Source organism: Lingula anatina, chromosome 2, assembly GCF_051362555.1.
Source record: "Lingula anatina isolate TDL-2025a chromosome 2, LinAna3.0, whole genome shotgun sequence".
NCBI classification, from domain to species: Eukaryota; Metazoa; Brachiopoda; class Lingulata; order Lingulida; family Lingulidae; genus Lingula; species Lingula anatina.
In genome coordinates, this window is record NC_141768.1 from 25,768,491 (window position 1) to 25,786,038 (window position 17,548).

General features: G+C 35.7%; 2 protein-coding genes and 1 long non-coding RNA gene across 6 annotated transcripts; 2 read left to right on the forward strand and 1 right to left on the reverse strand.

Moving 5' to 3' along the window:
* Positions 1-36: 36 nt before the first annotated feature.
* Positions 37-2,797, reverse strand: LOC106153805 (TIM double twin CX3C motif protein). The gene is made up of 3 exons (XM_013527903.2): positions 2,609-2,797; positions 1,752-1,892; positions 37-912 (listed from the first exon to the last, which is right to left on the reverse strand). The coding sequence occupies exons 1-3, from the start codon at positions 2,693-2,695 to the stop codon at positions 730-732; spliced, it is 411 nt and encodes a 136-aa protein (XP_013383357.1). The 5' UTR covers positions 2,696-2,797; the 3' UTR covers positions 37-729.
* Positions 2,791-17,323, forward strand: LOC106153802 (uncharacterized). 3 transcript variants are annotated; one of them, XM_013527899.3, is made up of 11 exons: positions 2,791-2,977; positions 4,201-4,275; positions 4,607-4,660; positions 4,965-5,046; positions 5,501-5,670; positions 6,465-6,570; positions 15,205-15,375; positions 15,753-15,788; positions 16,092-16,206; positions 16,582-16,668; positions 16,947-17,323. In XM_013527899.3, the coding sequence occupies exons 1-11, from the start codon at positions 2,940-2,942 to the stop codon at positions 17,069-17,071; spliced, it is 1,059 nt and encodes a 352-aa protein (XP_013383353.1). In that variant the 5' UTR covers positions 2,791-2,939; the 3' UTR covers positions 17,072-17,323. The 3 variants fall into 3 exon arrangements, with proteins under 3 accessions (XP_013383353.1, XP_013383354.1, XP_086862157.1); XM_013527900.3 differs by lacking the exon at positions 2,791-2,977 and adding an exon at positions 3,549-3,687; XM_087006031.1 differs by lacking the exon at positions 2,791-2,977 and adding an exon at positions 3,639-3,717.
* Positions 11,702-14,285, forward strand: LOC147763500 (uncharacterized). 2 transcript variants are annotated; one of them, XR_015333099.1, is made up of 3 exons: positions 11,702-12,075; positions 12,804-12,878; positions 13,582-14,285. It is a non-coding gene; the product is annotated as an uncharacterized LOC147763500 (long non-coding RNA). The 2 variants fall into 2 exon arrangements; XR_015333098.1 differs by lacking the exon at positions 11,702-12,075 and having other exon boundaries at positions 12,379-12,878.
* Positions 17,324-17,548: the final 225 nt, after the last annotated feature.

The following is a 17,548-nucleotide window of genomic DNA, read 5'->3' on the forward strand; positions in this document are numbered from 1 at the left end:
CATGGTACTTTATAATTGAAAGAGACAAAGACAAAATTGACTTGCAAGCTTTATTATTGAAGAGTGAAATGCACTACCTACATATCATGTGCATATTTCTAATATAAAATGTCCTAGTAATTCTTTTAATTCTTTTGGCAATATAAGTAAGATATTCTTCAATTTGACTTTTTTCCTGTGTAACAATGAAATATTGGGTTAATTATCTTCTGTTGACAAACCAAATTTTTTTTATCTTCACTGGACTTTCATGTCTTCACTGACTTCTTTCCCATGTATTCGGCTCTTATCAATACTGCCTGATGCCCTTCTGTGTTGGCTTTCCTTGTTTTTTAAGCTCAATACACAACTCTTTGTAAAATTACCCTTATGTATGGTAAAAAAGGATGAGTTTGTGTCAAATGTTCCAAGACCTAGGCAGAATGCCTACAGCACAGAACTGACACTCACTGAAACACACTATATTCAAACAGGCCCTGTGGCTGTCACAACTGTCCTGTATTAGACATATTCAGCAGTACCATCTCTGAATTCATCTGATCTGTTCCAGTCACTGACATTTCTTTATTGATCCAATTCTCAGTGTCTATACAACTAACTTACTCTTGCTAAATCGTACCACAAAATGCTGTTGGAAATAAAAATCCTATCCCCTCCACAAAAACATGAATTAACATCTGCAATGTAATTTCCTACCCATTTCACGCATCACAATAGAAAAATAATTTATCACTTCGATAGATTTTCTAACATTCTCTTCTTAAGTGTAGGTAAAAGATCTAAATACTTATTGACACATTTTCCACCACAATCTTTAAGAAACTTTTGAGTTAAAGTAGTGTTGTCTCCCTTGTTTCCAGCCTGGTCATTGGCCATGTCATGACAGTCCATAAAACATCTCTTTAATCGGTTCTGTAAAATATACATTTATGGTAAATACATAAATATCCTGGACAACAGAGGTTTAAGTACATGAGTATTTTTTCCTAATTAAATATTCAAAATGAAAAAAATTAAACCTTAAATATGAATAAATATGTGTGGGTGCTTGATTAATACAACCTAAAAGATATTAGTTCCTAGGAATCTAAAAATTAAAACTTAAAAAACCTTTCAATGAAATCACATCATCTTAAGTGATTATTATGAAATTCTCTAAAATGTATTTAAAGGGATAACAACTAATCATATAAGGTTAAAAATTTCCCACTGGAAACAAAACAAATATAATGAATTCAAATTTAGCACCAATCTGTGCCTGCTTTCCAACCATGTAGACCTTCATAGATGACTACCTATCTAATTTTGTCTGAAGAGATTATTACACAAACCATTGCCTGTTCTGAATGTTTAACCAGATTAATTAAATATTGTTAGTATGAGAAAATCATCGTTTACCTCAAGAAAACGGGGCCGTAGCAATAGTCTGAAGGTTCAATAGTCCGAAGGTTCATTGGTCAGAATATTCACTATACAACCTTTGGACCAATGAACCCTTGATTAAAAAATCGATGAAAATGTTACCATTTTTCGGACCAATGAACCTTCGGACCAATGAACCTTCGGACTATCGAGACGCCCCAATGAAAACCATTTTATGGCACTCATCTTTGAGCTTGGTTTTACTATCACTTATACTTACCTAAAAATATTTTATTGTATTGTATCTACTACAATTGTACTATGGATTCTTTGATTAAAATTTGGAGCTTTGAACATGCCCCCACATCCAAAATAAAAATCTGAGTTACCTGAAAGTTTCCAACCTCTTGTTCCACGTAAGCACTGGCTTTGTCAAATACTTCACCACACTTCTGGTTACACGACTGTCTTTCCTGGAAATCTAAATCCTTATTTTCACAGCACTTCGTAGCACACTTAAAGAAGTCAATCTGAAACAGAGAACACATGTCCTAAGAAAGAAATCATAATACCAACAACAATACAAGTCGAACTCAAACACTTTAAGGTATGCTGACTTTCCTGCTAAATTGAATTTTTACTCGAAAATAAAGTTTTCTCCTACTAAAGAATCCATTCCTTGGCCTTCCCCTGTGTATGGGATTTAATGTTTTATAACATTTATTATTGAATAATTTTACATGTAGTTAAAATCAAATGAGCAATTTAATATGCAGTTTTAAAACCACTGAATAATTTTACATGTAGTTTTTACTGTGTCTCGTTACACTTAGACCACCATGTGTACTTTTATGGGGGGGAGGTCAACAAATTTTAAGGCAAAAATTGGAAAAGACTGATTGCTTTGCAGGATACGAACTCGTAGACCCAGCAAACGACAAACATTTTCAAACATGGACAGAATACCTTACCATTAATAATTTCTTCAAAATCCAACATTACATATCAACGGTCATAAGTATAATAGATAACTTAATTTGTTAAAATGCAACAAGTAAGTGCGATAGCAGTGTAGGCAGTGTTGATCCCCACCCCCCACCAATCCCCTTACACACACAGCGGCCACTCTCAATCACTGCATCTCGTGTAACACGTGCTGAGGTTGCACAATTAAATAACTAGATAAAACCTATGTATATTTCCCCATAGTTTTAAATAACAAAATCAGATGTATTGAAATATTTACTTGAATAAATCTAAGGCGCTCCTTGTCAACTTCATCTATTGTCTTTTTTAAACTGTTTTCAAGGTGCGTTACAGGATTTTCAGCCATGGTGCTAATGTGACCTTGAACTTTGTTATGCCATCGAAGACAAGCTACGAGTGTGTGCTTTTCATTTTAACAAAGATAATACGTATCGATATCTTATTTGCATTCTTAAGTATTTTGCACAATAAATATACAATATCAATATCAATTTCACTGAGACCTGCTGGCAACAGCCAGGAAACATACAGTAAACCAACCGGCTACTCGATCTTAAACGCCCTCTTGCGGGTAAAGGCCGTCATCCAAAATGGAAAATCAAGTTAAAAAGGCGAAGATGGAAATATCGTGAGTATCAAGACTTTTCAACCAGAATTCGAGTATATGTAATAAAAGACTATAGATCTACGATAACGTTGATTGACTGCGACACTTCGAAAGAGAAAAATTCATATTTTCTTCTTTTTTTTTTTTTAATTATTTCGTTTGCCGGTGTCTCACACCATCATCAACCACTTGTTGTGATCGTAAACTGAACTTATCTCTAGCAAATGAGTAAGTACATTCACACAAGTTATCAAACGGCAGGTGTCTTATCTTTAACTGGTCACCAGAACTTTAACGAGACTGATTAACTTCGTCTACACTGAAGCTTTATGCAACTTCACACTTCGTGCTTCAGTGACCTAGTAGATTTCCATCCAATCACTTGTTTGCTCAGGTGGAATAGTCGAATACGAGGTCGACAGGCTCATGCCGTTTAAAGGAAAAGCATTACTTAAAACTCAACTATGTACCAGTTGTACCTTTAAATATTCCAATACTAATTTTGTGTAGAAAGCATTCTAATTAAATCATGATTCAATTGATCACTAATCGATCTGTATAGCGTTTTGTAGTCTGCACCCCTACTGGTTGTATCTGGTCCATCCAGCTTAGTATATAGTATCAGCTGAGAAAAGACACTGTCTCTTTGCTTGTTGTTCCCTTGAGTAAACATAGTTATCTGTGCAGCTTTCTTGCACAAGTCGTTGTAGCCTGCTTTTTGAAATGGCCAGGTCAGTTTTTCGGGGAGGTTTGGATCAAATGCAAGTAGAATGAATTGTCAGGTTTTTTTTTTATTATTTGATATAATAAGGCATTTTTAGTAGGTGGGTCTGGGTCCCCTGGATGGGGGGGGGGGGGTGACAAACCTGTGCCCCCACCCCTCTTTTCCTATGGCAACAGATCTCATACTATATGCTTCAGACAAAAATGTTTATATGTTAATGTGCATGGTGTTTTTTGTTGATGAGCTCTTGCTCTTACGGTGATTCACTGGATAAGAACAATTTACTGTACTTTCAAAATAGAAAACTACACAAGTGCCTAGAAATGATAATGAGTTTTCTAGTCACATGAATCTTTTTGAATTGATGAATCACATGGAACTGACATAGGGCACTGAGGGAAACAGTTTTTTTAATGTGATGTATCAAACCCTTTAATGAAATACTTTGTGATAAAGAAATTAATTGGCATGTCCTGTTCCTAGTGTTTGTTATTTGTTTACATTTTTGTTTTCATTTCAGAGAAGGAGTTTTATTTGGTATGGGAAATCCCCTGTTGGATATTTGTGCAACAGTCGATGATGATTTTCTGAAGAAGTAAGCTGATTTAAAACGTTTAAGTAAAAAAAAAAACCTGAAAATTGTGATTTCAATAATGTTAGTAAATTGTTACATTTCTATATTTAGAAATAAATTTGTATATCAGCTTCAGATATATGTCACGTTTTGTTATGTGGGATTTAAGAGACCTAGTCACCAATATTTCATGCGTAATTTTAATTATGATTGTAAACCGTTACATTTCTATTTTTAGAAACACATTTGTATTTCACCTTCAGATATATGTCATGTTTTGTAATGTGGGATTTAAGAGATCAAATCACCAAAATTTCATTTCTTGTAATTTCCGTCTCTATTTCTCCTCCAGGTATGATCTCAAGGCCAATGATGCAATTCTAGCAGAAGACAAACACAAACCTCTGTATGTATAAAAGGAATTAATATTTGCAACATAAATAAAACTCTGACCTCTTAATCAAAACTTTATCCCATATCCTGATAATGCATAGAATGAGAAATATCCACTGCAGGTTTAACATATGATCAAGGCCTGGTGAGCTTTAGTTGTATTTAATATCTTGAATAATGGAGCTTTGAAGTGCGGTAATGAAAAAAAACAAACTCAGCTGTATATGTTTATTTATTTATTATTTTTTATGTGAAAAATTATTGTTTATTATATATATATATATATAATGTGCCCTGATGCCCTGCACAATTCCCAGGTACCAAGATATGCTGGATACATACAAGTCTGTGGATTACATTGCTGGTGGGGCCACACAGAATGCAATCAGAGTGGCAACTGTGAGTGGGGTTCAGATCACCTTTCTTTTAATGAAGATAATGCAAACAGTTTCTGAATAGATTTATTATTAATTTTTATTTTTACCCTGATTTTGGAACTTATATTAAATGTAATTTCGGCCAAAATATTAGCTGGTAAATTGTGATAAAATAGTTGAGAGTAGCTTAAAATAAAATCTGCTTAAAAGACATTCAGTTCTTTTTATATTGAAAAATAATCTACCCTTAAAAAACTTTTTTGTAGAATGTAATGCCATTACATAGATTCTTTTTTAACCATTTTGAATGGCTGACAGTGATGTTACAAATAATTGTTTTGTAATTATCATACATGTAGCTTTTAGCAAAATGATGCTGGTTACCTATAATGGAGGTACCTGCACCATCATTCCAGCTTTTGATTTCCTGTTGCTTCTAATATTTTTTCACCTTTTTTGCTTGGTTGTCGTGGCAGTGGTTGCTAGGGACCCCACAGTCTACAACCTTCATGGGGTGTGTTGGCAAGGACAAGTTTGGGGAAATTCTCAAATCCAAGGCTGAGGGAGACGGTGTTAATGTCAAATACCAGTATAATGAGAAAGAATCCACTGGTACTTGCGGGGTGTTGTTGACTGGAGAGAACAGGTGGGTTTTTATTAGTTAGCTAGATACGCACACGCATGCATGCATGCGTATCTGCACGCACACACACACACTTATGTCATAGGGGAGATTGCGGTTCAGTTCAATTGCCGATTTACCTAGGAGTAAGCTAGGACAGTTTCCAATATCCAAGGTGAATCAGCGCTTTTACTGAATCGCTATCTCCGTGTGACGTATATGAAGTGGTAGCAACGAGAATCATCCGAGATGGCCTAATATGAGGCCTTAGCCTAAAATGATGTTGTATGCAACTAGAAAATGTTTGACAATCATGTAATGTGGGTTATACTTTTCAGCGATTAAGTTGAATGGATTTTGAGAAAGGAACACAAAAGTGTCACCCAAAACTTGTTGAATTTGGACTGTTGTGCAATGCACTGCAATTCAACAAAAGGGTCAGTTGTGTGTTGCCCCTGCTTTGGTATATATTTTACACTTGTCGGCAAAGGTTCACAAGTTCAAGTCTTTCAAGACAAAAATATTTAAAAGACATCTAGCTATAAAATAAAAATAGGCAGAACTCTGTTTGAACAGGTCATCCAAATGATATCTGGATGGTTTACTAACTAACTCTTAGAGTAAGCTATTAATAACTTACATAGAAGCAGTCACCAGCTTTCTGTGATAGTAATGTTATTTTATCCTTGCTATGTGCTAGCTTATATAGAAGCTGTCACCGGCCTAATGTATTAGTTATGATTTTTTTTCAGGTCTCTGTGTGCTAATTTATATACAAATAGTCACCAGTCTAATGTGAAAATTACAATTTTTTTCAGATCCCTATGTGCTAACTTGGCCGCAGCTAACTGCTTCACCGTGGACCATCTAGATGTTCCTGACAACTGGGCCTTGGTGGAAAAGGCAAACTACTATTATATTGCTGTAAGTGTCAGACCTGTTTTTTTTTTTTTTTTTTTTAAATCTCAATAGCTGAATTTTTTCTTGGCGGTATCAAGATTTTAAGTTGTCCCCAGACCCCTGGTTGCAAGCCTAGGTCACTGAGCCACTTCTTCCTACTTTTTATGTACAGACACAGATGTGTCTGTACATATAGCCATCATCTGTGTCTGTCGTCGCCGTCGCCGTCGCCGTGCACTTTTACCGATAACACGATAAGTGGAAAACTGTTTTTTCTTTTGGCTTGAAACTTACAGAACTGATGAATATTCATAATACGCAGGTCAAGTTCGAAAATCAGCACGATCGGGTCACTAATAGGGAATTTATGCTGTTTTTTCACTTTTTTCAGCATATATGCAGCACCGATAACACGATAAGTGGAAAACCATTTTACCTTTTGGCTTGAAACTTACAGAACTGATGAATATTCATAATACGCAGGTCAAGTTCGAAAATCAGCATGATCGGGTCACTTATAGGGAATTTATGCTGTTTTTTCACTTTTTTCAGCATATATACAGCACCGATAACATGATAAGTGGAAAACCATTTAACTTTTTGGCTTGAAACTTACAGATCTGATGAATATTTATAATACGCAGGTCAAGTTCGAAAATCAGCGTGATTGGATCATTTTTAGTGAATTTAGGCTATTTTTTCTCTTTTTTCAGCATATATGCAGCACCGATAACACCATAAATGGAAAACCATTTTACCTTTTGGCTTGAAACTTACAGAACTGATGAATATTCGTAATACGCAGGTCAAGTTCGAAAATCAGCATGATCGGGTCACTTATAGGGAATTTATGCTGTTTTTTCACTTTTTTCAGCATATATGCAGCACCGATAACACGATAAGTGGAAAATCATTTTACCTTTTGGCTTGAAACTTACAGAACTGATGAATATTCATAATACGCAGGTCAAGTTCGAAAATCAGCATGATCGGGTCACTTATAGGGAATTTATGCTGTTTTTTCACTTTTTTCAGCATATATGCAGCACCGATAACACGATAAGTGGAAAACCATTTTACCTTTTGGCTTGAAACTTACAGAACTGATGAATATTCGTAATACGCAGGTCAAGTTCGAAAATCAGAGTGATTGGGTCATTTTTAGTGAATTTAGGCTATTTTTTCTCTTTTTTCAGCATATATGCAGCACCGATAACACCATAAATGGAAAACCATTTTACCTTTTGGCTTGAAACTTACAAAACTGATGAATATTCAAAATACGCAGGTCAAGTTTGAAAATCAGCATGATCGGGCCATTTTTATGGAAGTTATGCTGTTTTTTCACTATTTCAGCATATGTGCAACACTGATAACACATTTCAAGGAAAATCAATTGGCCAATCGTCTTGAAATTCACAGGGGTGATCAGATTTACTAAAATACAGATGAGGTTCGAAAATAAGCTTGATCGGTTCATTTTGGTGAAATTGTGCCTTTTTTTGTATATAAGTCTTTTTTCCTCGGATTTAATTCTTAGGCATGTTAACAATCTCATTTGTGAACTAATTAGTAATGTAAAGGTGTTCTTTTGACATTTTCTGCATCTTAACAATATTGTTAGTTGATTATATAAAAATGATGGTAAACCTGTTATTGTGCATTGTGTAATAAAGTGTCAAAAATGGAAATAAACTCATGTCTTTACAGTTTGTCAGATTCAATCATTCACCATGTTCAGAATCTCAGAATGGAACAAATTGGACATTTAAAATTGTTCTATTGATATTTTTCCTATGTCAACAACTTTCTTAGTTGATCATTTAAAAACGACAGTAAATTGATTATTTTGATATATATATATGTAAAGAAAAGTGTTGAAAGTGGAAAGAAATTCATTTCAGTACAGTTATCTCTTGTGTACATTTTGGCATTTTGAAGTTGTGACTCTGAACTTCCATGGCCCTGAAGACCTTTCCATATCAATTTTTCTGAATATCCATGATACTTTTATTTTATTATTAAAAATTGATGGTCATTATGCTGTTAAGCATTATAGTTTTTTGTTACAATTAAAATTTTCACATATGGACATTTTCAAGGTGTGACTTAGTCTTTGAACTTCCATTGGCTTGAATACCATTGCTAGTCACATCTTTTGAATAGCTATGATACATTTACTTTATTATTAAACATTGATGACCATTGTGCTGTTAAGCATTATGTTAAATTGCATAAAAGATGAAAAAAAACCTTTTTTGGACATCGCTGCTGGGATGACCATTAAGGAAAAACCATTTTACTTATGATATTCTAACTTACTGAAAAGTTTCATAGGACTGAAGTGTAGCTTGTGTTGGAAATCAGTGTGATTGTTTTCTGTTTTGGAGGCAATGCAGCTCTATGGAGTGCTATATGGGGCTACTGTTTATGGATGGTGGTAATTGTCCCTTGGGATAATCACTAGCTAAATTCAGAGCTATAAAATTACTTGCCTAATTGATTTTCAAGTGCCCATTAAATAAGATTACATAAAACACACGTTGAGATTTCCCATTCAAGTCTTATAGGTTAAGCTCTCTTAACTGTGTCACATAATTAGGAATTGGTGATAATTATGCAGGTAAATGTTGTTTAATATTGCAAATAAGTTTACAAAAAAAAAAAAATTGTGTAATGCCAACATTAATGCTATAGATGAATAACAGTGCCTTATTATCCTCAAACACATTGGGATTATTCATATCATGTTAATACAGCAAGATTAAAAGTTTGAATAGCAGCTTTATTGGATTTTTTTTTGTTGTGTTTTCTTTTTAATTTTTTCCTAAACACTGGCATTTTCAACTCCCATCCACCTGAAGCTCTTCAGATTTTCTGTATTTCCACATAAGCAGTTGCATAGGTTTTTATGTCTTTAAATTATATGTAATATTATTTTATGCACTGTCAACATTTTTCAAATATTGGGATTTTCATTATGTGAATTTGAACTCTCATAGTCCAGAAACTGTAATCTTATTGCAGGGGTGGATTGAGGCCGTCTTCTGGGTCTTTCAGATGACGGTCAGATTTTAAAGTTTACATTGACTGGTATCAATTTTTTTCTGTTGGAAGACCATCAAAAGTGTAGGATGGATCAACAAATATAATTTGGAATACTGTCAGAAAATACCTCTGGATCTGCTCCTGTTATTGAGCATGTTACCTGTTATGCATGATTAAAATTCAGTGTTGATTGACAGTGCTATTATAAGCATTATTTATTACTGCATCAAAATTGACAAAATGACCCATTTTCTATAGGTTAAGCTCTCTTAACTGTGTCACATAATTAGGAATTGGTGATAATTATGCAGGTAAATGTTGTTTAATAATGCAAATAAGTTTACAAAAGAAAAAAATTTGTGTAATGCCAACATTAATGCTATAGATGAATAACAGTGCCTTATTATCCTCAAACACATTGGGGTTATTCATATCATGTTAATAGAGCAAGATTAAAAGTTTGAATAGCAGCTTTATTGGAATTTTTTTTGTGTGTGTGTTTTCTTTTTAATTTTTTTTCTTAACACTGGCATTTTCAACTCCCATCCACCTGAAGCTCTTCAGATTTTCTGTATTTCCACATAAGCAGTTGCATAGGTTTTTATGTCTTTAAACCTTATCTAATATTATTCTATGCACTGTCAACATTTTTCAAATATTGGGATTTTCATTATGTGAATTTGAACTCTCATAGTCCAGAAACTGTAATCTTATTGCAGGGGTGGATTGAGGCCGTCTTCTGGGTCTTTCAGATGACGGTCAGATTTTAAAGTTTACATTGACTGGTATCAATTTTTTTCTGTTGGAAGACCATCAAAAGTGGAGGATGGATCAACAAAGATCCTTTTGGAATACTGTCGGAAAATATCTCTGGATCTGCTCCTGTTATTGAGCATGTTACCTGTTGTGCATGATTAAAAATGAGTGTTAACTGACTGTGTTATTATAAGCATTATTTATTATTGCATCAAAATTGACAAAATGACCTTTTTTGCATCTTTATTTTCTGTTTTTTGTCTGTACATTTGACAGCTTTGCTGCCTTGTTCTTACAACCCAAAATCATTTCTGAAGTTTTATACACAAGTCCGGAGTCTTTTTATTGCCCAGGTCTTCAATTGCAAATACTGTTACTATGAAGTTGGATTGTGCTGCTGTGCATAGGAGTTTAAGAAACATTAATGTGTACTTGTTATTACCGTTATTTCAAAAGTGGTCATTGTTTTAGGTTGGTGTTGTCAATACGGCACTGGCAATCTATTGTATTTGTTGTATAGATAAAGGATTGCAGTTGGAACCTCTAACACATTTTACATATCAAACATGGTTGTGATCATTGGGTATTTAAATCTAGCAGTGTTACTCTTTGATAGAACTTTTTAATATGTTAGTTGTACAGTATTATTTATCTTCATCTGAGAATTCTATAATTTGATGTAGACACCCCAGATAAGTCAGTTCATAGAATGCCCCCAAGTCCTCAGGTCAGTGTAATTATGTTGTGTTTTTGGACAATTTATATACTACCTGCTTTAAGGTTGTGTGTATTTACGGGCTGACAGGCAATAGCTTAGGTCAGGCCATTGACATTTGAGCACCAGAATTTCAGTCTCTGGGGTGATACTTTCCAGCTGTCGAGCAAGAAAGAACCAGAGCAAAAAAAATAAACATATTTCCAAAGCAGAGAGCTACACAGATACAAGAGAGATGGAATATAGTATTAGGACTTGATTTCTGTGAAAAGTATTTTTGATATTTTATTGTAGGAAAATGGTCATCCTTTTACTTTTCCCATAGATGTTTGACTTACAGTCTCTTGAATTACTGTCTGGATGATTAGCATAATCAATTGTGAGGGGGGGGGGGGGCTTATTTGGTCTGACCGTCATTTACTTTTGACATTGACTGACCTAGATGGACATGGGGAAATAAACCTTTTTAAACGCTGATGAGTAACAACTTAATGTTCTGACATGCCTGTCTTTGATAGAAATTATGCTGTAGTTTATTAATTACAGTATGGTACTGAAGGGGGGGGGGGTGCAATTTGGAATGACTGGTATTTCAAAGATTTTTCTTTTAAAGTTGAAGATAACAAATAGTCCCAGATAGCAATGAGCGGTCGGGCCGACGTCGGCATTGGTCGGCACGGTCGCGGTCGGCAGTCGTTGTCGGGCCGACGTCGGGCCACTACTAGTGACCCGACGTCGGGCCGACGACTGCTTTACGCCGTTGGCCCGACGTCGGTATAACGGTGGCTCATCAGCTGTGCGTCGGGCCACTACTGGTGACCCGACGTCGGGCCGACGACTGCTTTACGCCGTCGGCCCGACGTCGGTATAACGGTGGCTCACCAGCTGTGCTCGATTTGCACTAAGCGGCCAATTTCAAATCGAGGTCACCCACACTAGGCGGCCATAGATCGTTGCAAGTGCACTTGACGGTTATTTCATATTTTCCGTATTTTGCACCAAATTGTTAGGTAAGTATTTACTTTAAAGTGTTTATGTTTTTCGTACTATAGGTGGAGGTTTATTTGTTGTAGATGAATTAACGAAAACAAGCAAATCTGTCAATAATTTGTTAGTCGTAGCTGCAGGCAGTTGGCGCGCTGCATGCCACCTTTGAACCAACGTCGGGGCGACGTTGGGTTTCCGGCGGCCAAAAAGATTTTCCCGCTCAAATTCTTTTATGCTTTGAAAGACATTTTAATTACCACATTTCATGTACAGACAATTTATAAATGTGAATGAGCAACGTTCTAGTACTTTTTTTGAACTTAGGAGTATATATTGTTTATATTTTCTCTAGTTGAATTTGAAATGCTTATATAATAGGGGTATATAGCAAGGCTGCATGATACTAACATGTAAACTTATAATGTCAGCATGGGTTTAACACTGGATAAACCTTATGGCATACATTCCAAACTGAGTTTAGCATTAAGGGGTATAATGTCCACTCAGATTTTTACAGGTTTTCTGTTCAAAAATGGACCTCAGTAGGCTAACCTAAAATATCCAGAGGTGGTTCTTTTAGGGAGAGGGGGGGGGGGGAGTTTATATTGAATTTTTTTCTAGATGTTTAGTCAAATACCCACAGGGTATGATATAATAATGTTTCTTTTTTGGTTTAGGCTCATAATTAGACAAGGCATTTTGTGCACATTACAAAGCCACACTTAATATGTATCTCATATTTCTCTTATAGTCTTCCATCATGCATTACTACCTATTTGTCGCCGGTGTTGAGCAGTCAATCCTCACAAGAAAATACACTTGAAAGGTATGTGTGTATATAGTTAAAGTGCTTCAGTGTGTCATTGCCATGGTATGATGCAGTAGTTTAACTTATATCATCCCTATCAATGGATTAAGTAGTAAACAACTAAGAAATTAATTTAGCCTACTTCTTGCCTGCGACTCTCTTCTGGAATTTAGTACATTATTCTTCTTAAAATATATGTAAGTGACAGGGATGGGGGTAGGAGGAGGAGGCTGGAGAAGAAGAAGGGTAATATATTTAGCAGAGTAACCACTTCCCTGGAATATAATTACATTATTTCGTCTACATTTCAAAGTATACATTAACAACTTCATTTCAATATGCAACATTACGAATAAGCGCGGGTGGATTGGATGCGAACTAGGAAATAAGTCATTAGAAGAAAACTGAAACCAACGGTTCAATAATACGATAGAGAAAGATGGATTGTTGATTCGTTGCGGCCAAAATCGAGCGTACAAAACTAACCTGTCTGTCCCTGACCTCATAAAGTTTAGAACATTTCACATCGCAAATAAAAAAATTAATAGTTAGAGAAACGGGGATCAGTATCATGCTAGATTCCTTAAGCTTGGTTTCAGTTGTCTTCTTAGCCGTTTTTTATTTTGCATATCAATGAAATAACATATGATATTAACGGTGAATTTTGTATGTTTTATTAGATTAAGTAGAAGTTTTTATATTTTTTCTATTCTCTTCACAGAGAGAGAAGCAGCCCAGGCGCCGCAGCAGAGTTCCTCAGATGAATCTTAGTCATCATCATCATTCCTCTTCGTCCCGTGTGGGAATTAAGGCCACAGTCACTTCTTTCCAGCGTAGTGTCGTAGTCAAAGATATGCTGCAAATCTTGCGACTCACAGAGCGTCATCTATTTGATATGATGTTAACAATGCCATCAAATGTACGTCGGGGAAACGAGGCAGAAATTAAAAGACAGACACCACCGCTGCCCTATAAACAACAAAAACCTCTTCATGCCTGTGGGACAACACAACACTCAGCTAAAGACATCACCGTCACCGTCTTAAAAGGAACGACACTAGGCAAAGACGGATCGTCGTACAGAAATGTATTAGAACACTAGACACCTTGAATAATGGACTCAGTAGGGACAACAGTTTCTTAAATGAATATTGATTTTTAATATGTTACGTTTAGCGTTTAGGACGCTTTTGCAGCATCGCGTGCCTTTAACACATCATCGACGCCACATACCCCAGGAGTTTTTCTTCACCATTTTTTAATGTCTCTGAAGAAGGCCTAGGGACCGAAAGCTTGGATTATATATGACATCTGTAAAGTAGATCTTTAGAGATGCATCAGTAATAATATTTATTTTCAATAACTAATTGAATTATCGTTATTAACTCACTCAGATTTATAAAGATGTTTCTTCACAAAACATGATTCACGTTGTTATTATTATTATCTTTTAGGCCAACGGGACTTTTTCACTTCAGTGAGAGGGTTATTACGAAGAAACGCCGCTGCTACCCTATTGCCAACGTTCGCCAATTGAGTCATAGCTGGCTGACCATGGAGAGTCCATAATAACATTGGCTAATTAAAGAACGGCATTATTTGCATAACGGTGGTAAAACGATGGTTAACGACGTTGGCGCGAAGTTGGCAAGAAGGTGGCACCGTTGGCATAACAGCGGCTAACCGCCGATAGTAATAGCTCATAACGACATTGGCCCAACGTTGGCGCGACGTCGGTAAAAGGTCGGCATTATAGTGGCTGACCGCCGGTTATCGATAATAACGTTGGCCCGACGTTGGCGCGACGTCGGCAAAAGGTCGGCATAACAGCGGCTAACCGCCGATAGTAATAGCTCATAACGACGTTGGCCCGACGTTGGCGCGAAGTTGGCAAATTGTCGGCATGACAGCGGCTGACCGCCGTTTATCCATAATGACGTCGGCCCAGCGTCGGTGCGACGTTGGCAAAAGGGTGGCAGACCACCGGTGGGCCGACGGCGGGCCGCCGGACACGCCGACTTTGAACCGACGTCGTCTGCCAACGTTGGCCCGACGGAGGCAAAGTCGTCGGGCCGACGTTTGCGCGACCACTCTTTGCTATCTGGGGTATGAATGAGTCCACAATTATACAGGTTTTAGGTGTTATTTTGTTACCTTAATGTTTTTTCTTTCTTTTTAAGTTTAACTATTAGAAAGGGCGGGTAAATGGGTTTAATGTTAGGATTTGATTCAAAATGACTGATTGCATGAAGCAAGCAGTTTGTTGAGATAAAATGTTTTGATCAAATCACATTATGTTCATAAAGAGTCCATGAAGTATATATATATTATGCAAATATTCCAGGGATTTTTCCTCACTGTGTGTCCCCCAGCCATCCAGAAGGTAGCTAAGCATGCCTGTGAGAAGAACAAGACATTTATGATGAATTTATCTGCACCGTTCCTCTGCCAGTTCTTCAAAGAGCCTATGATGGCTGCTCTTCCCTATGTAGATATTCTATTTGGAAATGAAACAGTGAGTATGATGATTTGATATATTTTGGTTTCGTAATCATTGGTTTTGAATTGATAATCATTTAAGAAATAAAAAGGGGGTGGCACTGAATATTGCTCAGCTTTAATAGCATCATTAAATTATGACAAAAATATTAAGTAATGTGTAGATATATCAAATCTGCGGAAAGAACTTTATCTGTATAAAAAATATCCTCATGAGGTAAAGTAATTTGAAATAATTATGCATAAGGTAAATCTGCACAATCAAACTATGGCTTGGTTCCTTCTATCATATTCTTGCCACATATATAGACCTATAGATTTCTGCTTGACTAATTTAAAAGCAAGAAAGAAGTTTTTTGCTTTATGTAAATATTTTATTTGAATAATTTTCAGGAAGCTGCAACATTTTCAAAAGAACAAAATTTTGATGTAAGTACAAAGCATATGTTACATAGCTGAGATTTTCATGCTTTAATTTTTTTCTGCGTGCATTTCCATTTCTCTAGAGTTAAGGGTATGTTGGAGTCAAATTTTAAGTATTCAAGGAGAAGTTTGGAGACCCAATGTAGTATGATGTTGCAGAAAATGTTTTTATTTTTAATAGTGTTGTGATAAAACTAGACTTGTGAATTATTTCATTACTAGATGGAAGATGTGAAAAAATTGCAGAGAATTATTTTGTATTATATAGTGCTGCAGTAAAGCTTAATTTGTGTTTTATTTCACCACTAGACCGAAGATGTAAAAGAAATTGCCCTGAAGGCAGCAGCGTTAACCAAAGAAAACAAATCTCGCTCAAGAATGGTTGTTTTCACTCAGGGGGCATCGCCTGTGTTAATTGCACATGGTAGGATCTTCTTTAAGTTATAAAATAATTAACGTTCATTTTTACTTTGAAATAATCACCAGTATATTAGACATTATTTTCAAAAACAAGGCATTGGACAATTGTTGAACAAATTTATTTGTGTTTGTGGTATGAAATCAAATTTCATTTCGCAGTGTGAAAAGAAATGATAGTGTTACATGAGAAGTGGGTATGAAAATACTTTTTGAAAAAACTGCACTGATTTTAAATTGTCAAGATATCACTTTTTTAAAAATTATTTTTGTTGGAGAATGTTTTTAGTTTTTAAAAGATGTCACAAAGTGGTGGCGGATGCAGTTTACGGGAACTTTTTTTTTTATTCTTCTCTGCACCTCATTGTTGATCCTATTTCAGAGGGGAAGGTGACTGAGTATCCGGTCATCCCTATAGCTGAGAAGGACATGGTGGACACCAATGGAGCTGGTGATGCTTTTGTTGGAGGTAGAGCGAACTTTCATAAATGATGATTTGTGATAACTACAAGCATCATTAGTTTATACCTTTAGTTTGTGAATGGTTTGGAAAAATTGTTTTCTAAATGATTCTGGATAAAAACAATTTATCATAATTTTTTTTCTGCCAAGTGCCAGCATTCAACATTTACAATATTTCTAACCACTGACAGATCATTAAAAAAACACAATGATGAAAAGACATAATATTCAGATATAACATGCAGCATTTGATTAGTATGATGTAAATTTTTTTGTTTGTTTAAGGTTTCTTGGCTCAGTATGTTCTTGGCAAGCCAGTAGAGGAGTGTGTACGTTGTGGACACTATGCAGCCAACATAGTGATAAAGCGGTCTGGCTGTACATATCCGGACAAACCAGATTTCAAGTGATAATAATGGTATTGGATCTTTAGTACATCTTTCACAACGAATGATGATAATGGTTATATATGTGCATTTGAAAGATGTGCAAACGTGTAACCTGTTGGAAGGTGTGACATAACAGATATTTTGATTGCATAAAACAATATTTTATATGTTCTGAAAACCAATTATTAGACTCTATGATATATATATATATATATATACACACACACAAGATGTGAATAATCGTGTCTCAATAAAAACGCCTCTGGTCAGTAATTTCATTGCATTTGCTGTCATATATTTTCTTGTTCTAGTTGTTTACAGCGACTGTAGTCGTGTAGTTTCATTTCTTATCTGGACTATGGTCTTTTGGCAGGCCTGTGTTCGCACGCACTTCTGTGTCATGTGGTATGTTTCTCCCAAGCGTCGTTACTTTCATACTTTTTCTCACAGCAAATTAAAAGCGAGGGGAAGTGTCAAGTATGTTGATTTGATAGTTCA